At 46.9% G+C, this 23100-nt stretch overlaps 1 protein-coding gene across 2 annotated transcripts in view; it reads left to right on the top strand.

The window, feature by feature from the left end:
* The window catches only part of RUFY1 (RUN and FYVE domain containing 1), a 63477-nt gene that overhangs the window by 27786 nt on the left and 12591 nt on the right, over window positions 1-23100 (top strand). For both annotated transcript variants that reach the window (XM_054487086.2, XM_054487089.2), the window contains exons 7-13: window positions 3532-3597; window positions 8395-8464; window positions 12130-12231; window positions 14219-14335; window positions 16091-16258; window positions 19989-20086; window positions 22359-22478. In XM_054487086.2, the coding sequence (XP_054343061.1) occupies window positions 3532-3597; window positions 8395-8464; window positions 12130-12231; window positions 14219-14335; window positions 16091-16258; window positions 19989-20086; window positions 22359-22478 (741 nt within the window). The remainder of the gene's footprint in view (window positions 1-3531; window positions 3598-8394; window positions 8465-12129; window positions 12232-14218; window positions 14336-16090; window positions 16259-19988; window positions 20087-22358; window positions 22479-23100) is intronic.

Consider the following 23100-nt stretch of genomic DNA (forward strand, 5'->3'; position numbering starts at 1 on the left):
GTGGTGGGGCCGGCAGAGGCGGTGGGAGCGCTGGAGTTGGATGTGCGCACCCCGGGTGGTGTCCCCCACCTGCAGAACGGGTAATGAGGCTCTTCTCTACAGAAAAAAAAAAAAAAAAAAAATTCTGGCAAGGAACACTTTTCTTGTTTTTGCTTTGAGATTTTAGATTTTGTTATTTTTAAATACAGAAGCAACGCATTATTTTCATTGTTTAAGGAATTTGGCTCTGCAGAAGAATAGAGTGTACAGGTGAAATTTCCCCATTCACACTGTCCCCTTGCCTCCATGTCAATCTCATTCCTCCCCTCAAAGGAAGACTGTTTAATGCCTTGCAGGTATTTGTTTGTTGGTTGTCTATTTTGCTTTACCATTTGTTCAAATATAAATGGGATAGTATTATATAAGTTGCCCTTGGACTTGTTCTGTAATCATAGTGTTTTAGATTTTATTGTTTGTTTGTTTTGTTTTGTTTGAGATGAAGTCTTGCTCTGTCACCCAGGCTGGAGTGCAATGGTGCAATCTCGGCTCACTGCAATCTCCGCCTCCCCGGTTCAAGCGATTCTTCTGCCTCAGCCTCCCGAGTAGCTGGGATAACAGGTGTTCACCATCATGCCTGGCTAAATTTTTTTTAATTTTTAGTAGAGACCGGGTTTCACCATATTGGCCAGGCTGGTCTCGAACTCCTGGCCTCAGGTGATCCGCCTGCCTCGGCCTCCCAAAGTGCTGGGATTACAGGCGTGAGCCACTGTGCCCAGTCTAGATGTCTTTTTATGCCATTATGAAGCTCTCCCTCACCCTTGTTAACAAGGGTATCCTTTTAAAATAAGTTACCCAAGGGATAAAAAAACAAACTATGTATAACATACTACCATTTATGTTTTTTGTTTGTTTTTGGAGACCGAGTTTCACTCTTGTTGACCAGGCTAGAGTGCAGTGGCGCGATCTCGGCTCACCGCAACCTCCACCTCCCTGGTTCAAGCAATTCTCCTGCCTCAACCTTCCTGAGTAGCTGGGATTGCAGGCACACGCCACCATGCCTGGCTAATTTTGTATTTTTAGTAGAGATGGGGGTTTCTCCATGTTGGTCAGGCTGGTCTCGAACTTCCAACCTCAGATGATCTGCCCGCCTCAGCCTCCCAAAGTGCTGGGATTACAGGCGTGAGCCACCGCTCCCGGCCCCATTTATGTTATAATAAAAAAGGATATGCATACATATGTTTTACTTTCATATGTATGCATGGAACATTTCTAGAGTGGCATATCAACCTTATAGTAGTGGTTGCCTGTGGAGGCAGGCACGGGAGGGGGTTTTCATCCTGGGATCGCGTTTGAATATTTCACCTTGCGCATATGTTACCTGCCCTTCCACGTCTTCCTGAGGACTCTGGCGGTCTGAGTGCCTGGCAGTGCACCTTACCAAAGAATGGACCAGCAGGAACCACACTAAAGCTTCATGCATCCTAAGTACAAGGGCTCACCCACTTGAAATTTAAACAAAATATATTCTTTTATTTCATATCAGGCCAAATACTTCTGAGGAACAAAATATATTCTTTTTTCTTTTTCTTTTTTTTTTTTTTTTTTTGAGACAGTTTCGTAGTTTCGCTCTTGTTGCCCAGGCTGGAGTGTAGTGGCACTATCTCAGCGCACTGCAACCTCCGCCTCCCAGGTTCAAGCAATTCTCCTGCCTCAGCCTCCCAAGTAGCTGGGATTACAGGCACCCGCCACCACACCTTGCTAATTTTTTGTATTTTTAGTAGAGACGGAGTTTCGCCATGTTGGCCAGGCTGATCTCAAACTCCTGACCTCAGGTGATCCATGTGCCTCAGCCTCCCAAAGTACTGGGATTACAGGCATGCACCACCATGCCTGGCCTATTTTATATCTTAATTATATGTACTATATGTATATTAGATATTCTGATTATATGCACATAGCAGGGTACTCTGGCTGGGTGCAGTGGTTCACACCTGTAATCCCAGCACTTTGGGAGGCCAAGGCGGGCAGATCACGAGGTCAGGAGATCGAGACCATCCTGACCAACATGGTGAAACCCCATCTCTACTAAAAATACAAAAAATTAGCTGGGCATGGTGGCGCACACCTTGTAGTCCCAGCTACTCAGGAGGCTTAAGCAGGAGAATCGCTTGAACCTGGGAGGCGGAGGTTGCAGTGAGCTGAGATCGCACTACCACACTCCAGCCTGCTGACAGAGCAAGACCCTGTCTCAAAAAAAAAAAAAAAAAAAAAGGGATACTCCACAGGCTTTCAGTTATGGGCAACCTGGGAGAGCAGAACAAGTAAAGGAAAAAAATGACGATACCAGAAAACAAATCCAGTACCTATAGCGTGAACGTGTGTAGGATAATCCCCTTTTATGTGGATTACATATGACATATGTATGTAAAGAAATTAGGAGAGCCTTGCTTGCCTGATGCTCTGTAGAAAGGAATAAAAAAGAAATTAGGAAAACCTAACTTTAAAATGTTAAAGTTTTTTTTTTTTTTTTTTTTTTTTTTTGGCGACAGGGTCTCACTCTGTCACCAGGGCTAGAGTGCGGTGGCATGATCACGGCTCAGTGTAGCTCAACCTCCTGGGTCCAAGCAATCCTCCTTAGGAGGTAGAGGGAAAGGGAACACAGACGCACACCACCATCCCCAGCTAATTTTTGTATTTTTTTGTAGAGACAAGGTTTCGCTATGTTGCCCAGGCTGGTCTTAAACTCCTGGGCTCACGTGATCCACCTGCCTTGGCCTTCCAAAGTGCTGGGATGACAGCACTTTCTATTTTTCTTTTTCCTTTTTCTGTAGAAATGATGAGCATAAATAGTTGTGGGTTTTTTTGTTTTTTGTTTTGAGACGGAGTCTCACTCTGTCACCCAGGCTGGAGTGCACTGGTGTGATCTTGGCTCACTGCAAGCTCCGCCTCCCAGGTTCACGCCATTCTCCTGCCTCGGCCTCCTGAATAGCTGGGACTACAAGTGCCCGCCACCACGCCCAGCTAATTTTTTGTATTTTTAGTAGAGACATGGTTTCACCGTGTTAGCCAGGATGGTCTCGATCTCCTGACCTCGTGATCCGCCCGCCTCGGCTTCCTAAAGTGCTGGGATTTGAGCCACCGCGCCTGGCCAGTTTTCTTTTTTTTTTTTTTTTTAATCCAAACTGGCCTAGACTTTAGACTGATCAGCTTCGTGTTTTGAAAAGTCCCGTGCACTCCTTTCCTTCAGTAGTATAAGGGTTGTGTCGAGCCATTTGCATGTGGCAGGTTGGTGTTCTCACCTTGCTTGCTCATCCTGAAACCTTGGTCTGTAGGGAGCCCACTCTCCTGGCAGCCTGGCCCTGGAGACACTGGCTACTGTACCCCAGGCCGGCTTTCTCTCTGTACTCTGGGATGTGGATGTTACTGAGCTCTGGCTGTCTCTTGGTTTCTTGAAGACATTGGTACTTCTACAAGGTGATTAGAATATTGGGGAACAGTTTCAAAGTATTAACCATTAATAAAAAAAGTTCTCCCTTATGCTCCTTTTAAAAGGCATGAAAGAATTACTGATGTCCTTGATCAAAAAAATTATGTGGAAGAACTTAACCGGCACTTGAGGTAAGACTTCTTTTTTTTCAATGTGACAGTTACATACTCGGTATCCTGTCATTGCTTCATGGAACTTCTTTGAGTTGCCACGTATTTATAAATAACTTGTTTCCAAACCAAGACAAAAGGGTCATCATTCAGGCAACATTTATTTGTACAAACTGAAGAAGTATGATTTCTTCTTGATAAACTCTTGGGAAATCTTTATTCTGTGCTTTCTGCAGTTACATAATACAGAGAGGTAACTATATTAAACCTTGACTCTCCATTCCTCGCCCCACAGCCACGGGGCTGGAAATCCCTTCATGGCAAGCACTGTTGCTGCTGGGAGTCAGCACACAGCACCCAGTGCATTAGGCCAGGAAAAAAGAGTTGAAAACCACTAGGCTAGGCCCTCCAGAGCAATGTACTAGTGATCACAGGCATCTTTGTCTTGATTTTTTTTTGTTGTTGTTGTTGGAAATCTGTGGATGTGTTTCATGAAACACTAATCCTTGGAGGTATTCGTGGGGAATGTGGAGAGACATGTTATTCCCTTTCTGAGTCCCCTCTAGAGAGTACATTGCACATTACAGTTCACCACAGGGGCCACCTCTCTGGCCCCAAAAGCCAGGTGAAGAAGCTGGCATGTTCTTCCCAGTGTAGTTAGGGACATATCGCTCTGGGGCTGTTTTTACTTTTTTTTTTTTTTTTTTTTTGACAGGGTCTCACTCTGTTACCCAGGCTGAAGTGTAGTGGCGTGATCTCGGCTCACTGTAGCCTCGAATTCCCAGGCTCAGGCAATTGATTCTCCCACCTCAGCCTCCTAAGTAGCTGGGACTACAAGCACACGTCACCCCTCCTGGCTAATTTTTGTATTTTTTGTAGAGACAGTGCTCCGCCATGTTGCCCAGACTGGTCTCAAACTCCTGGGCTCAAGCAGTCCTCCCACCTTAGCCACCCAAAGTGCTAGAATTACAGGCGTGAGCCACCACACCCAGCCTGGGGCTCTTAACTGTGATGTTGGCTATTTTTTGAAAGAGTTTTTTGGTCGATTCCTAGTTTATTGAGAGTATTTATAAGAAATAGATATTGAATTTTATAAAATACCTTTTAGTGTCCATTAAAGTAATCATGGTTTTCATCCCTTAATCTACTGATGTGGTGTATTTTATTAATAGACTTCTTCATACTGGACCATTCCTGTATCACAGGAATAAACTCCACTTGATCATAATATTTTTTATTATGATTTTTTGAGACAAGGTCTTACTCTGTCTCCCAGGCTGGAGTGCAGTGGTACAATCGTGGCTCACTGCAGCCTCCACCTCCCTGGGCTCAGGTGATTTGCCCACCTCAGCCTCCCAAGTAGCAGGAGCTACAGGCATGCACCACTACACCTGGCTAATTTTTTGTATTTTTTGTAGAGACAGGGTCTGACTTTGTTGCCCAAGGTGGTCTCAAACTCTTGGCCTCAAGCAATCCTCCCTGGTTAGCCTTCCAGCTGCTGGGTTATAGGCATGAGCCACCTCGCCCAGCCAGGATCATAGTTTTAATAATTCAATTATCCTTTTAACATGTAACCTGGCTGGGTGTGGTGGCTCACACCTGTAATCCCAGCACTTTGGGAGGCCGACGTGGGTGGATCACCTGAGGTTGGGAGCTCGAGACCAACATGGAGAAACCCCATCTCTACTAAAAATACAAAATTAGGCGGGCGTGGTGGCGTATGCCTGTAATCCCAGTTACTCGAGAGGCTGAGGCAGGAGAATCACTTGAACCCGGGAGACGGAGGTTGCAGTGAGCTGAGATTGCACCATTGCACTCCAGCCTGGGCAACAAGAGCGAAACTCCATCTCAAAAAAAAAAAAAAAAAAGTAACCTGACTTGCTGAAATTTTATAGTTTTCTTTCTCCGCCATCATATCAGGGTTATGTAGCATTGCAAAATGAATTAGTAAGCTTTTTCTTATGCCTGGGAACAGCTAGCTTCTAGATCATGGGCATTATTTGCCCCTTGCGAATATGAAGCAGCCAGGCGTGGTGGCTCACAATTGTAATCCCAGCACTTTGGGAGGCCTAGGCATATGGATTACCTGAGATCAGGAGTTCAAGATCAACCCGGCCAACATGGTGAAACCCCATCTGTACTAAAAATACAAAACTTAACCGGCATGGTGGTGGGCATCTGTAGTCCCAGCTACTCGAGGCTGAGGCAACAGAATCACTTGAACCTGGGAGGCAGAGGTTGTAGTGAGCCGAGATTGCACCACTGCACTCCAGCTTGGGTGACAGAGTGAGACTCTGTCTCAAAAAAAAATTTATGAAGCTCAAAGCATTTATCCGACAATACGTTGCTAGCTTTTCAGTTTTTACTTAGTTGTTAGTTCATCTAGATTTTCTTTTGAGGATATATCTTTCTTTTGTCATATTTTTTATATATATATATATATATATATATTTTTTTTTTTTTTTAAACAGAGTTTTGCTCTGTCGCCCAGGCTGGAGTGCAGTAGCACGATCTCGGCTCACTGCAAGCTCCGCCTCCCAGGTTCACGCCATTCTCCTGCCTCAGCCTCTCGAGTAGCTGGAACTACAGGCACCTGCCATCACACTTGGCTAATTTTTTGTATTTTTAGTAGAAACTTGGTTTCACTGTGTTAGCCAGGATGGTCTCGATCTCCTGACCTCGTGATCCGCCCACCTCGGCCACCCAAAGTGCTGGGATTGCAGGTGTGAGCCACTGCGCCCGGCCAGTCATTTATATTTTTATTTATTTTTATTTTTATTTTTATTTTTTATTTTGTTTTATGTTTTCTGAGACGGAGTCCTGCTCTGTCGCCCAGGCTGGAGTGCAGTGGCATGATCTCCGCTCACTGCAAGCTTCGCCTGCCAGGTTCACGCCATTCTCCCGCCTCAGCCTCCCAAGTAGCTGGGATTGCAGGCGCCCACCACCACACCCGGCTAATTTTTTGTATTTTAGTAGAGACGGGGTTTCACCATGTTAGCCAGGATGGTCTTGATCTCCTGAGGTTGTGATCCGCCTGCCTCGGCCTCCCAAAGTGCTGGGATTACAGGTGCGAGCCACCACGTCAGGCCTATATTTTTAAGAAAAATATAAAATTTGGGGGTATTTTCTAAATTATCAAGTTGGCACAGAATTGACAATTGTATACTCTTAAAACTTTCCATTCCCTCTGTATCTTTTGGTTTTTTTCCCTTTTTCATTTTGTGTCTTTGTATTTTTATATTTGTCCCCCGGTTCCTAAGCCTTGGTTCATTAGCCTTGCTAAGTTTATTTCTTTGTCCCCCACTCACTGGCAACAGGGACTGGTCTTTGGCAGCATGGCCTGTTGCCCAGAAGTACAGGCTCTAGAGCCAGATTCCCTGGGTTCAGATGCCAGCACCCCTTTGTAGATATGTGAACTTGAGTGAATTCTTTTATATAAAATTATGGCTGCCTTGTCTGTAAAATAGGCTAACAATAGGATCTACCTCATTGAATCGTGAGGAAGATTAAATGAGTCGATGCATTTAAAGTGCTTAGAGGCCAGGTGTGGAAGCTCATGCCTGTAATCTCAGCAGTTTGGGAGGCTGGGGCAGGAGGAGGATCACCTGAGCCCAGGAGTTCAAGATCAGCCTGGGCAACATAGTGAAACTACATCTCTACAAAAAATACAAAAATTAGCTGGGCCTGGTGGCAAGGTGTGAGGCCGAGATGGGAGGATCATGAGCCTTGGAGGTGGAGGCTGCAGTGAGCCATGCTCACACCACTGCACTCCAGCCTGGGCGACAGAGCAAGACCCTGTTTCAAAAACAAAAAAAGAGTAGTACATATTATTAAAGAATATTTTTTAAATGGGGAAGGTGTAAAAGGGATTTGGGCCGGGCGCAGTGGCTCATGCCTGTGATCCCAGCACTTTGGGAGGTCGAGGCGGGCGGATCACGAGGTCAGGAGATTGAGACCATCCTGGCTAACACAGTGAAACCCCGTCTCTACTAAAAATACGAAAAATTAGCCCGGCGTGTTGACGGGTGCCTGTGGTCTCAGCTATTTGGGAGGCTGAGGCAGGAAAATCACTTGAACCCAGGAGGTGGAGGTTCCAGTGAGTTGAGCTCATGCCACTGCACTCCAGACTAGGCGATAGAGTAAGACTGTCTCAAAACAAACAAACACACACAACACCTTGGATCCTTCTACCCAAAAATACTAATACCTTGTTAATGAATTTTACTTTAGGTATGTCACTGCCAACACATTTTGGTTTCTGTCACCATTTGTGTTGGGAGAAAAGAATTCTCTTCCCAGATGACTGAAAAAGAAATCGGCCGGGCGCGGTGGCTCACGCCTGCGATCCCAGCACCTTGGGAGGCCGAGGCGGGCAGCCTCACCTGAGGTCAGGAGTTCGAGACCAGCCTGGCCAGCATGGTGAAACCCCGTCTCCACTAAAAATACAAAAAAATTAGCTGGGTGCGGTGGCACGCACCTGTAGTCTAGGCTATTGGGAGGCTGAGGCTGGAGAATTGCTTGAACCCGGGAGGCAGAGGTTGCAGTGAGCCAAGATCACTCCACTGCACTCTAGTCTGGGCGACAGAGCGAGACTTCGCCTCAAAATAAAAAAAGAAAGATTAAATTTTAGGGATAAAACTTATTGAAAAGTATGTCACAAATGTATATTTAGAATTGTCATCTTCTCTGAGTTAATTGGAGACCCTCTGCCTTTCCATTTCATACAGGAAATCTAGGAATCTCTCTCACTGTTTACAGATTGAGAAAACAGTCAGCTTTTATAAGTTTATGTTGACCTAATATTCTTATTTTCTACAGCTGCACAGTTGGGGATCTTCAAACCAAGATAGATGGCTTGGAAAAGACTAATTCAAAGCTTCAAGAAGAGGTTTGTAAATTTTATTGAAATTTTTAGATAAAACAGAATGACCCAAGGTTAAGAGAAATGGTGTAGTCGGTCTGTGATAGCAGAGCTTCCTGCTGGTAGGAAGGGGACTTGCTAGCCTCCAGCTACCCCACATGGGACAGGAGAATGTCTGTATTCTGCCCTGTCCGAGGCTCCCAATGAGACACTGCAGCTGATCACGAGCCCGTTCTAAGTGACTTAGATTTTATCACCTCACAGTCTTCCCATAGAAGGAAACTGTTCTTTGGAAAAGCCCAGCTTGTATTGTGGAAGTGCCGTGTCTTCCTCTTTTTCTGCCCTTTCCACGATGCCATGTGCCTCCCTGCTGCCCCAGAAAGCACAGACTCTGTCATAAGGAATAAGTATCCAGCCCACCCCTTCTGCTTTGGCCTCAGGAGCATGCAACCAGCCTCCCCACAGTGCGGTCTTTCTCTGCTTTCTCACTAGGAAGAGAGAATGAAAGGACAGGACAAAGGAGGGCTGAGCTGAGGAAGAGAGCTTGCTGCCAGCTGCCCGGCAGTCTCCTTGGTGGATACATCTTGTCTCCTGTTAGCAGGAGCGGGGTGCTCAGCCCTTCTGAGGCTTTCCACACGTAGCAGTCCCCGGCTGCCCAGGCCTCCCACCTAGAAGGACAAGGGCTCTGAGAGGGGCTTGAGAAGGAACACCTCCACAGCATGGAGGTGGGTTACGGCAGAGAAGAGAGCCTCAGAGCCCATCTCTGTAACGAGGGACCCGTGTGAGGCTCCCCTAAAGCTGACTGCTCCCTCCTGAGGCGCCAGCCCTGAAAGGCTTTCAGGAGAGGAGCTCGGATTTGTGTGAGTGGAAGGAAATTCGAGACAGTGTCATAGATGGGGGTGTCATGGGAGAAACTTCATGGAACTTAGGATTGGAGGCTTCACAGTCGCCTTGGTAGGCAGACCTTTGAGCCTCAGGTTAGGTAGGTCGGTGGTTGAGCCTCACTTTTCTCACCTCCAAATTAGGTAATAATACATACTTTACTGTTGCAAAGATTAAGACTAATATCTTGTAAATGTGCTTAGGACAACACTTGCCACGTGGGAGCACTCGAGTTGTTTGATTTTAGAACAAGCAGACTCACTGCATCTCAGTCAAGATGGCGTGCTTTGATGAAGCTCCAATTTCGCTTTTGAAACTAAGCAGAGTTATGTGGGGTTTTTCTGCTTTTTGAGACAGGGTCTCACTCTGTCACCAGGCTGGAGTGCAGTGGCGCAATCATAGCTTACTGTAACCTCAGACTCCTGGGCTCAAGAGACCCTCCTGCCTCAACCTCCCAGTAGCTGGGACTACAGGTACACACCACCAACACCCGGCTAATTTTTTAACTTTTTGTAGAGACGGGATATCACTTTGTTGTTCAGGCTGGTCCCAAACTCCTAGGCTAAAGTGACCCACCCACCTTGGCCTCCCAAAGTGCTAGGATTACAGACATGAGTCACTGAGCCCAGCTTCGGTTATGTTTTCTTTTTCTTTTTTTTTTTTTTTTTTTTTGAGACAGAGTCTTGCTCTCTGTCTCCCAGGCTGGAGTGCAGTGATCTCCACTCACAGCAAGCTCCCAAGCTCCGCCTCCCGGGTTCACGCCATTCTCCTGCCTCAGCCTACCAAGTAGCTGGGACTACAGGTGCCTGCCACCATGCCCAGTTAATTTTTTTTTTTTGGTATTTTTAGTAGAGACGGCATTTCACCATGTTGGCCAGGATGGTCTCAATCTCCTGACCTTGTGATCTGCCCACCTCGGCCTCCCAAAGTGCTGGGATTACAGGCATGAGCCACTGCACCCAGCCAGGTTATGTTTTCTTTAAAGGCAGATGATTGTAATAGAAAATGTGCTTCAGGCAGGTGTGGTGGCTCATGCCTGTAAATCCCAGCTCTTTGGGAGGCTGAGGTGGAAGACTTGCTTGAGCCCAGGAGTTTGAGACCAGCCTGGGCAACATGGCAACACCCTGTCTCTACAAAAAATTTAAAAGTTAGGTGTGGTGACACACACCTGTACTCCCAGCTACTTGGGAGGCTGAGGTGAGAGGATCACTTGAGCCTAGGAGTTGGAGGCTGCAGTGAGACAGAGTAACACCCTGTCTCAATTAAAGAAACAAAGAATGTGCTTAGTGAAAAGCATAGCGCTCTTCAGGGTGTGCTCTCTGCATCTCCAGAGAGTAGAATGGGAATCAGCTTATGGTTTTTGCCTGCTGCTTCCCTTTGAGCAACTAACACACCCTTAAAGCCTTGATGTTTCTTTTTTGGGGCACAGCAGTTATGTGTAGAAACCCTAGGCCTGGGTTCTGAGTCTAAATGGAGAGTAATTCTTAGGGGATTTAGACACTGTTGACAGAGAAAGTGAGGAGTTCAGTGCTTCGAGGTCCTTCCACTAGTGAATAATGCCGAGAGCCAACCAAGCACCAAGGACAGAGATCTTGCTTCTTTCTCCCCAGCTGCACCTTCCTCTCTGCAAGCTGTGTGATGAGGCTGGAATGAGGAGGGGTTGGTTGGTGTGTTTACTCATCTGCCTTGCCTCTTGCGACAGCCTCTCCTTAGGCAGGTTCCTGACAGCGTCCTGCTTCTCTATGCTTTTCCCTCAGCCATGAGAAGTCCTTCCAGGGGAAGAAGAGGTCCTCTTGGGCATATCTTCAATGACTTGTTTTTTATTCCTCCCTGCAAGTTCTTTAATTCTCCCTCTAGTGATTTAAATATACTTTTACTGATCATTAGCTAGAAAAACTGGAAAGAAAGAAGAGTCAGGAAAAAAGCCCATAACCCCTTTACTAAGTGACAACTATTCTTGTCATTTTATTATTTGATTTGTATTGTTCCCAACTTTTCTTTTTTCTTTTTTGAGACAGGCTGTGGCTTTGTCACCCAGGCTGGAGTGCAGTGGCATGATCTCAGCTCACTGCAACCTCCGCCTCCTGGGCTCAAGCCATCCTCCCACCTCAGCTTTCTAAGTAGCTGGGATTACAGGCATGAGACATCACTCCTGGCTGATTTTTGTGTTTTTTGTAGAGATGGGGTTTCACCATGTTGCCCAGGCTGGTCTCGAACTCCTGGGCTCAAGCAGTCCACCCACCTCAGCCTCCCAAAGTGCTAGAATTACAGGTGTGAGCCACTGTACCCGGCCACTCCATCTTTTCTTAAGCATTTTTAACCTAGTTGATTTTTTTTTTTAATACAGGTGAGAGCATACCATATAACCTTTTTTCCTTATTAGTATTATATCTTAAGTATGTTCTCAAGTGATTAAAAGCTTCTGTAAACATTTTATTGACTACATGTTTGTTTTATGCTTCCACTATGATTTAACTATTTCCCTAATAGTGAACATTCAGGCTATTTCTAATTTTTTGTGTCTATAAATCTTTGTCCACATTCAGCAGTATGCTATCATTTTTGTAGAGGGAGAAAATCTGGAGAGGGCAGAGATGGCTAGGGGCAAGGGTGGAGGAGAGATTTTACTACATACATTTCCATGTCTTTGGAATTTGGAACCATGTATTATTACCTATTGAAAACAAGGAAATAAAATATCAAATCTGTGAACATACATTGTCAACTGTGAAGATGCCAAATTAATGTTTTTAATTTGAACAATAAGATTAATTTTGATGTTAAGAACTGTAAAAATTTTCCTTAATCAGCTTTCAGCTGCAACAGACCGAATTTGTTCACTTCAAGAAGAACAGCAGCAGTTAAGAGAACAAAATGAATTAATTCGAGAAAGAAGTGAAAAGAGTGTAGAGGTGAGAAATTGACTTACAGTTGGGCAGCGTGTTCGTCACTCAGACACACCTATTGTCAATCTCAAGCTCATGGCTTAACAACAACCCAGTCTTTAGAATGCAAAGGTGCCTTGCTTATGTCAGAAAGGGCCTCTCACCGCCGTCCCTGCCCACATCACTCTCAGACCACCCGGATCACTTGGACGGGGACTCCCTGCCTGGCCTGTGGGCCTTTGCATGCCAAAGTTCCTACTCGTTCTTCAGCATCCACTCACCTGCCATGTCCTCCATGATGTCGTCCCAGGGGCTGTGGGCAGGCCTGGGCCATCCTCCTGTATTCCCATTGCTTTTGTGTTCTTCCATGATACAGTCCCTTTGCTGTTTTGTAGAATTGTTGGCTTGCAGCGCTATCACATGATGACTTGAGGACAGAAACCATATCTGGGCCAGGCACGGTGACTCACGCCTGTAATCCCAGCACTTTGGGAGGCCGAGGCGGGCAGATCATGAGGCCAGGAGATCGAGACCGTCCTAGCTAACACAGTGAAACCCCATCTCTACTAAAAATACAAAACAATTAGCCGGGCGTGGTGGCGGGCGCCTGTAGTCCCAGCTGCTCGGGAGGCTGAGGCAGGAGAATGGTGTGAACCCGGGAGATGGAGCTTGCAGTGAGCTGAGATCGTGCCACCGCACTCCAGCCTGGGCCATAGAGCAAGACTCTGTCTCAGAAAAAAAGGAGACCATATCTGATTCACTTCTAAATTCACTCAGTGCTAAAAACATGTTCATAAGTACTGGATGATGAGTTGAATGAGGGTTTTTCCCACAAATGGAGTCTTGTTCTGTTTTTGTTGTTGTTTGTTTGTTTCTAGACAGAGTCTCTCTCTGTCACCCAGGCTGGAGTGCAGTGGCATCTCGGCTCACTGCAAGCTCCGCCTCCCAGGTTCACACCATTCTACTGCCTCAGCCTCCCCAGTAGCTGGGACTACAGGCGCCTGCCACTACGCCCAGCTAATTTTTTTTTTATATTTTTGGTAGAGACGGGGTTTCACCATGTTGGCCAGGACGGTCTCGATCTCCTGACCTCGTGATCCGCCCGCTTCGGCCTCCCAAAGTGCTGGGATTACAGTCATGAGCCACCGCGCCCGGCCAAGTCTTGTTCTGTTTTAAAGAAAATTAAATTTAAATTGCTTTATGAATGTAACTTTTTTTTTTTTTTTTTTGGAAACAAGAATCTTGCTCTCTGTCACCCAGCCTGGAATGCAGTGGTGTGATCTTAGCTCACTGCAACCTCCACCTCCCGGATTCAAGCGATTTTCCTGCCTCGGCCTCCCGAGTAGCTGGAATTATAGGCACATGCCATCACACTCGACTGATTTTTGTATTTTTAGTAGAGACAGGGTTTCACCATGTTGGCCAGGCTGGTGTCAAACTCCTGACCTCAAGTGATCCGCCCACCTTGGCCTCCCAAAGTGCTGGGATTACAGGCGTGAGCCACCACGCCCAGCCTATGAACTCAACTTTTCAAAATATCTGTGGACTTATTCTCATTCTTCTTTTTTTTGTTTTTTTTTTTTTTTTGGTGGGGGATAGAGTCTTGCCCTGTCGCCCAGGCTGGAGTGCAGTGACACCATCTCGGCTCACTGCAAGCTCCGCCTCCCGGGTTCACGCCATTCTCCTGCCTCAGCCTCCCGAGTAGCTGGGACTACAGGCACCCACCACCATGCCCAGCTAATTTTTTGTGTTTTTAGTAGAGACGGGGTTTCACCATGTTAGCCAGGATGGTCTTGATCTCCTGACCTCGTGATCCGCCCGCCTCAGTCTCCCAAAGTGCTGGGATTACAGGCGTGAGCCAACGCACCCAGCCAAATTTTAACCTTTTTCTACCATGCTTAAAAAATAAAAATTACCTTACATTTTTTTAAATTGTGGTATATTCTGAAATACTTCATAATTAGCTTGCTTTCCATAAGCAAACAATTCCTCTTGGTGTCCTTGTTTGATACAGATAACAAAACAGGATACCAAAGTTGAGCTGGAGACTTACAAGCAAACTCGGCAAGGTCTGGATGAAATGTACAGTGATGTGTGGAAGCAGCTAAAAGAGGAGAAGAAAGTCCGGTTGGTGAGTGTGCAAGACCGAGTGTCTTTAGAGTTTCCCAGTAGCCTTCTAAGTTAATTCTGTCAACACTTTTCATAGACATGCTTCACCATCCTGATGCTCATGGAAAGTCAGATGCTGTTCATTAAAAAAAAAATTTTTTAAGTCTATGGTTACAACTCAGTTGTGCATTGTCACTCATATTTTTTCCTTAAATCTTTATTTTATTTATTTTTATTTTTTGTTTGTTTGTTTTCAAGACGGAGTCTCACTCTGTTGCCCAGGCTGGAGTGCAGTGGCGCGATCTTGGCCCACTGCAACCTCTGCCTCCTGGGTTCAAGCAGTTCTCTGCCTCAGCCTCCCGAGTAGCTGGGATTGCAGGCACCCACCACCACACCCGGCTAATTTTTTGGTTTTTGGGTTTTTTTTGAGATGGAGTTTCACTCTTGTCACCCGGGCTTAGAGTGAGTGCAGTGGCACGATCTCAGCTCACTGCAACCTCTGCCTCCCAGGTTCAAGCAATTCTCCTGCCTCAGCCTCCAGAGTAGCTGGGACTACAGGCATACGCCACCATGCCTGGCTAATATTTGTATTTTTAGTAGAGACGGGGTTTCACCATGTTGGCCAAGATGTTCTCCTTCTCCTGACTTTGTGATCCGCCCACCTGAGCCTCCCAAAGTGCTGGGATTACAGGCCTGAGCCACCGTGCCCGGCCAGTTTTTTGTATTTTTAGTAGAAACGGAGTTTCACCATCTTGGCCAGGCTGGTCTTGAACTCCTGACCTCGTGATCCACCTGCCTCGGCTTCTCAAAGTGCTGGGATTACAGGCGTGAGCCACTGTGCCCGGCCATTTTATAAATCTTTTACAGGGATGGCTATGAGACCAGATTAATGGTTTCTTTGACAATACAATTCTCTCAGTCATAACCTCTGGCCTATTGATTTCCACTCAACCTGTACATCAGTGACCAGAGTTACTTGTAAACGCTGTTCTTGTGCCTGCTTTATTTCTTTGCTTCTTTGCATGGATGCAGGGAAACATGTCCTGGGTCAGGACAGAACCATTTCAAAATGGTTGCACTTTTGTTGCTATAAACTAGCAAACCATTCCAGAAATTCTAACATTGCACTATCAGATCCCTTCCAGCACTCAAACGAGACAGATATTCTTTGAGAACATGCATTCTGATCTGTGGGTATGGAAAACATGGTTGCTGGAACCTAGGCTCATCCTGCCACTGACCAGCTTTCTGTTGACTTGATGTGGAGCCAGCTTCAACCGTGCAGTGAGGAAAAGGGGAAACACCATCTACTCCTGCTCCAGACAGACTCTTTTCAGTCTCCCTAAGCTATTCTCACCTTCAGTTTGTTTGTTTTGTTTTGGTTTGTTTTTTACTTTAAGACAGTCTCACCCTGTCACCCAGGCTGGAGTGCAATGGTGTGATTTCGGCTCACTGCAACCTCCGCCTCTCGGATTCAAGCAATCCTCCTGCCTCAGCCTCCTGAGTAGCTGGGATTACAGGCGCACGCCACCATACCCAGCTAATTTTTGTATTTTTGGTAGAGATGGGGTTTCGCCATCTTGGCCAGGCTGCTCTCGAACTCCTGGCCTCAAGTGATCCGCCCACGTCAGCCTCCCAAAGTGCTGAGGATTACAGGCGTGAGTCACCACACCCAGCCTTCAGTTTGTATTTTAAGCATTACCTGAGATTCAACCCCAGTTAAATACATTTCTGTGATCTATTTTAATAACATTTTCCTTGTAAATATCCTTTTAAGGAACTGGAAAAAGAACTGGAGTTACAAATTGGAATGAAAACTGAAATGGAAATTGCAATGAAGTTACTGGAAAAGGACACCCACGAGAAGCAGGACACGCTAGTTGCCCTCCGCCAGCAGCTGGAAGAAGTCAAAGCGATTAATTTACAGATGTTTCACAAAGCTCAGGTGGGAGTTGGCTTTGTGTCCATAGCACAGTCTGGTTTCTGCTGCTCGCCAGTCTTGTGTCATTCTTCTTACAGAATGAGCGACTAGACACATAGAGCCCCTCGTATGTGTCAGACCTGCTCCTAGGACCTATTATGATTTTGATCCTCATGGCAGTCCCTGAGAAATGGGGGGAAATGTAAGTGACAAGGCAGAGCCAAGTCACTAAGTCACATGCCCCTGGTGACATAGCTCCTAAGGGGATACGTGGGTCTTTTTAACCCAAACCCAAACTTTGTCCGTCCACCTTCACTGTCCCTCCACTGTCTGTTTTCTTCTATTTCAACGATTTATTGTTTACACCAAACATGGAGGAGTGAATTAAAGATGTCATTTAGAGCCAGGCACGGTGGCTCACGCTTGTAATCCCAGCACTTTGGGAGGTCGAGCGGGCAGATCACGAGGTCAGGAGTTTGAGACTAGCCTGGCCAGCATGGTGAAACCCCGTCTCTACTGAAAATACAAAAATTAGCCGGGCATGGAGGCGCACGCCTCTAATCCAGATACTCAGAAGGCTGAGGCAGGAGAATTGCTTGAACCCGGGAGACAGAGGTTGCAGTGAGCTGAAATCATGCTATTGCACTCCAGCCTGGGCGACAGAGTGCGACTCCGACTCGGAAAAAAAAAAGGTCATTTAGTATTGTCTTTTCAAACTTTGCCACTAAGTTAATCTTTCTGAGTCTTCCGGGCCACGTCGATAGCTGGTTGCCTCTCCTGTGTCATTTCAGGGTGGTCCAAGGGAACTGTCCCAGACAGAACCAATCATGCCAGAGTTTGAAAAACAGCATCTAGTCCAGGCGTGGTGGCTCACACCTGTAATCCCAGCACTTTGGGAGGCCAAGGCAGGCGGATCACAATGTCAGGTGTTTGAGACCAGCCTGGTCAACATAGTGAAATCCCATCTCTACTAAAAATACAAAAATTAGCTGGGGGTGGTGGCGGGCGCCTGTAGTCCCAGCTGCTTGGGAGGCTGAGGCAGGAGAATCCCTTGAACCTGGGAGGCGGAGATTGCAGTGAGCCAAGATCGTGCCACTGCCCTCCAGCATGGGTGACAGAGTGAGATTCCGACTCAAAACGGAAAGGAAAGGAAAAACAGCGTCTGAAAATTAGAAAGCTTTTATTGCCCAGGAGCTCCCCAGAAGGGGACCGTTCTTCATCCTTCTCAAAACTTTTGACATTCTGGTTCCTGTTTTCTTGCCAAAACAGTCCCATTTCATTTTCCATGGATATCACTTCACTCTTACTTCCTGTAACATCTATGTCACAGATTATATGAGACAGCAATAATAAACTGTTATTTTTTCCTGTCTTTTTAAAACTATTAATCAGTTGGGCGCGGTGGCTCACGCCTGTAATCTCAGCACTTTACAAGGCTGGGCGGGTGGATCACCTGAGGTTGGGAGTTTGAGACCAGCCTGACCAACATGGAAAAACCCCATCTCTACTCAAAATACAAAATTTAGCCAGGCATGGTGGTGCATGCCTGTAATCCCAGCTACTCGGGAGGCTGAAGCAGGAGAATCATTTGAACCTGGGAGGTGGAGGTTGTGGCTTGCGCCACTGCATTCCAGCCTGGGCAACAGAGAGAGACTCTGGCTCAAAAAAAAAAAAAATTAAGATTATAATAGCAACAATAACAATTGAAGTAAAACAGAAGAAAGGAAGAATTTGCATCTCTTCCCCAGTAATTACAAAAAAAAAAAAAAATTTGAAGGAAGAAAGGCCCCAGCACAGTGGCTCACGCCTGTAATCCCAGCACTTTGGGAGGCCGAGGCAGGCGGATCACGAGGTCTGGAGATCGAGACCATCCTGACCAACGTGGTGAAACCCCGTCTCTATTAAAAATACAAGAAATTAGCTGGGCATGGTGGCATGTGCCTGTAATCCCAGCTACTCAGGAGGCCGAAGTGGAGGAATCGCTTGAACCAGGGAGTCGGAGGTTGCAGTGAGCCGAGATTGTGCTACTGCATTCCAGCCTGGCGACAGAGCAAGACTCCATCTCAGAAAAAAAGGAAGGAAAAAATAGGAAGAAAATAGTTTCACCCTCCTGATAAATCATCTATTCATTTTTTTTTTTTTTTTTGAGATGGAGTCTCACTTTGTCACCCAGGCTGGAGTGCAGTGGCGCAACCTCGGGTCACTGCAACCTCCGCCTCCTGGGTTCAAGCGATTCTTCTGCCTCAGCCTCCTGAGTAGCTGGGACTACAGGTGCCCACCATCATGCCCAGCTAATTTTTGTATTTTTAGTAGAGACGGGGTTTCACCATGTTGGTCAGGATGGTCTCAAACTCCTGACCTCGTCATCCACCTGCCTCGGCCTCCCAAAGTGCTGGTATTACAGGCATGGGCCACTGTGCCCGGCCCATAATTTCCCTTTTTTTTAGCTCAATCGTTTCTAGCAATATGCTATTTAGTTTCCAGATACGAGGTGTTTCCAGCTGTTCTTTTGTTATTAATGTCTGATTTTATTACATTAAGGTGAGAGAATACAGTCTGTATGTTATTTTTCAGGAATTTATTAGGACTTTTGTCTTCAGGCTTTTTTTTTTTTTTTGAGACAGCCTCACGCTGTTGGCCAGGCTGGAGTGCAGTGGCACAATCTTGGCTCATTGCAACCTCTGTCTCCCAGGCTCAAGCAATTCTCCTGCCTCAGCCTCCCGAGTAGCTGGGATTACAGGCATCTGCCACCACGCCCAGCTAAGTTTTGTATTTTTAGTAGAGACGGGGTTTCACCATGTTGGCCAGGCTGGTCTCGAACTCCTGACCTCAGGTAATCCGCCCGCCTTGGCTTCCCAAAGTGCTGGGATTATAGGCGTGAGCCACCACGTCCGGCCTGTCTTCAGGCTTTTTAAGGGTGTCTCTTGTACACACACAGGAACACACAGCGCCCCCTCCTGGCCACTCTGTGTCTGTCATAGCTCAAAGCTGTACTTAAGAGAAAAGCACACAGATGTGGGTGTGAACCCAGTTCCCCCCCTCATTTGCTCTTCACCTTCATCCAGTCGCTTTCTTCTGAGTTTCTCAGTGGGAAAAGTGGGGTGAGAGCATCTTCCTTGAGAACCATTCAGGGCTCAGATGAACTAGTGGATGTGCCTGGCACGTGGGAACAGCTGGAGAACACTGAGCCTGACCCGACTCTAGAATACGCTGTCAAAAAGGAGCAAAGACTCCAGGACCTCCCTCTCTACCTTTCCTTCTGTTGGCAAAACTGAGAGCCTTGAGTCAGTCTGTCTTCCAGGGCTCTGGGGAAGAGTAGCAATTGGCAGAATACTCTTGAAAGTGTCACAAACGTACGAGGTTAACAACTATGGCCGGGCGCGGTGGCTCATGCCTGTAATCCCAGCACTTTGGGAAGCCGAGGCGGGCGGATCACAAGGTCAGGAGATCGAGACCATCCTGGCTAACATGGTGAAACCCGTCTCTACTAAAAATACAAAAAATTAGCCAGACGTGGTGGCGGGCGCCTGTAGTCCCAGCTACTCGGGAGGCTGAGGCAGGAGAATGGCGTGAACCCGGGAGGCGGAGCTGGCAGGGAGCGAGATCACGCCACTGCACTCCAGCCTGGGCGACAGAGCAAGACTCTGTCTCAAAAAAAAAAAAAAAAAAAAAGCAAATAAGCCCTGTCTGTCATCCAGAGCAGGTGCAAGGATGTGGGACAGGCAGAGTGTGAACCCCTCTTTTGCTTTTGTAGAATGCAGAGAGCAGTTTGCAGCAGAAGAATGAAGCCATCACATCCTTTGAAGGAAAAACCAACCAAGTTATGTCCAGCATGAAACAAATGGAAGAAAGGTAATCACTTCCCCCTGGCAGATATTCTCGGGAAGACGCTGAGCATTCCCTGGGCCTGGAGACTTATTCAGGGTCCCTCTCCAAAGTGCAGGGGAGAGGCTGGGCGTGGTGGCTCACGCCTGTAATCCCAACACTTTGGGAGGCCGAGGCAGGTGGATCGCTTAAGGTCAGAAGTTCAAGACCAGGCTGGCCAACATGGTGAAACCCTGTCTCTACTAAAAATAAAAAAATTTAGCTGGGCGTGGTGGCACACGCCTGTAATCCCAGCTACTTGGGAGGCTGAGGCAAGAGAATTGCTTGAACCCAAGAGGCAGAGGTTGCAATGAGCCAAGATTGTGCCATTGCACTCCAGCCTGGCCAACAGGGAGAGACTCTGTCTCCAAAAAAAAAAAAAAAAAAGGCCAGGCGCAGTGGCTCATGCCTGTAATCCTAGCACTTTGGGAGGCCGAGGCAGGTGGATCACAAAATCAGGAGATCGAGACCATCCTGGCTAACACAGTTAAGGCCTGTCTCTCCTAAAAATACAAAAAATTAGCCGGGCGTGGTGGCACGCACCTGTAGTCCCAGCTACTCAGGAGGCTGAGGCAGGAGAATCACTTGAACCTGGGAGGTGGAGGTTGCAGTGAGCAGAGATCGCACCACTGCACTCCAACCTGGGCGACAGAGCAAGACTCCGTCTCAAAAAAAAAAAAAAAAAAACTCTGAAAGCTCAGCAGTAAACAAACAATCCAATAGAAAAATGGGCACAGGCCGGGCGTGGTGGCTCACATCTATAATCCCAGCACTTTGGGAGGCCAAGGCGGGTGGATCGCCTGAGGCCAGGAGTTGAAGACCAGCCTGGCCAACATGGTGAAACCCCGTCTCCACTAAAAATACAAAAATTTGCCAGGTATAGTGGTGCATGCCTATAATCCCAGCTGCTTGGAGGGAGGCTGTGGCAGAAGAATCACTTGAACCCGGGAGGCGGAGGTTGCAGTGAGCCAAGATCATGCCATTGCACTCCAGCCTGGGCAACAAGAAAGAAACTTCATCTCAAAACAAAACAAAAAAAAGGGGGGGGCAAAAGACTTGAACAGATACTTCATCGAAGAGAACATATGGACAGCAAAAAAGTACATGAGATGATATTCAGATCATGAACCACTAGAGAAATGAGTGGCACAATCCCACCACACATCTGTTAGGGCAGCTACGGTTTCTTTTTGTTTTTTCGTTTGTTTGTTTTTTGTTTTGTTTTGTTTTTTTGAGCCAGAGTTTCGCTCTTGTTGCCCAGGCTAGAGTGCAATGGTGCGATCTCAGCTCACCGTAATCTCTACCTCCCAGGTTCAAGCAATACTCCTGCCTCAGCCTCCCAAGTAGCTGGGATTACAGGTGCCTGCCACCACGCCCAGCTAATTTTGTATTTTTGTAGAGATAGGGTTTCTCCATATTGATCAGGCTGGTCTCGAACTCCCGACCTCAGGTGATCTGCCCGCCTTGGCCTCCCAAAGTGCTGGGATTATAGGCGTGAGCCACCACGCCTGGCCAGCTACAGTTTCTTTAATGACAATACCAAGTGCTGATGAGGACACAGAGCTAATGGATCTCTCATACTTTATTGGTAGGAATGCAAAATGGTGCAACCACTTAGGAAAATAGTTTCTCAAGAAGCTAAACGTCCTCTTACCATATGATCCAAATAGAAATGAAACTTATGTCTACACCAAAACCAGTACATATGTTTATAGCAGCTCTGTTCATAACTGCCAAAAACTAGAAGCAATCCCAATGTTCTGCATTGGGTGAATGGATAAACAAAGTGGTACGTCTGTGCAGTGAAGTACGACTCAGCCGTAAAAAGGAATGAACCACTGCCCTTTGAGAACGTTCAGAGAGGAAACAAAAGGAATGAACCATTGATATACATGGAAACTTGGATTGATCTCCAAGACATTATTCTGAGAAAAAGCCAGTCTCAAGGTTATATAATGTATAATTACATTTAGATTACATTCTCAAAAAGCCATAGCCATATTGTTGCAGAACAGATGAGTGGTTGCCAGGGGCTGAGGTGGGGAGACTGTGTGACTCCAGAGGGGCAGCACTGGGGAGTTTTGGGAGTGGTGGAACTGTCCTGTATTCTGATTGTGGTGGAGCTGAATCTCCACGTGTTAAAACTCACAAGAGTTAATTTTACTGTATGTTAATTTTAAAAATGAATTTCAGCCAGCGAAAGTCATCCTTTCCTTACAAAGGTTTGCTTCATTTGCACTCTTGCTGGTGTCGCATCCAGGTTGCAGCACTCAGAGCGGGCGAGGCAGGGGGCTGAGGAGCGGAGCCACAAGCTGCAGCAGGAGCTGGGCGGGAGGATCGGTGCCCTGCAGCTGCAGCTCTCCCAGCTGCACGAGCAATGGTAGGGGCCCTGCAGGGAGCCTGGGCTGGGGTGTGGCTCAGGAGGGACTGGGAAGAACTGGGGGCAGGTAGTATCCTGCTTCAGCACAAACAGCGGGGAGCAGGGGGTGGCAGGTGGTATCCTGCTTCAGCACTCACCCCTGCAGGGTTCATATGTTATCCCTAGGGAGCTCCCTCCCCACAGGGCTCCTCACGTGGTCCAGCTCGCCTCCAGAAGATCTGGCCACTCTCAAACCATGGTCCCAGGTCACAGCCTGTATCACCCTTAACCACCCTTTCTAAAAAGAAACAGCTTTGTCAGTGTTGAACAGAAAGTCACCTTTCACCTATCCTTTGCTGACGCAAGCTTCATATAATTTTGTGCACAGTTTGTCTACAGATTTTTTATTTTTTAAGTCTCACTCTGTCATCCAGGCTGGAGTGCAGTGGTGCGGTCTCAGCTCAATGCAACCCCCACCTCCTGGGCTCAAGCGATTCTTGTGCCTCAGCCTCCTGAGTAGCTGGGACTACAGGTGTACATCAACACACCTGGCTAATTTTTGTGTGTTGTTTGTTTTTTTTTTTTTTTTTTTTTGAGACAGAGTCTCACTCTCTTGCCCAGGCTGGAGTGCAGTGGCACGATC

This window comes from Pongo pygmaeus, chromosome 4, assembly GCF_028885625.2.
Source record: "Pongo pygmaeus isolate AG05252 chromosome 4, NHGRI_mPonPyg2-v2.0_pri, whole genome shotgun sequence".
NCBI lineage: Eukaryota > Metazoa > Chordata > Mammalia > Primates > Hominidae > Pongo > Pongo pygmaeus.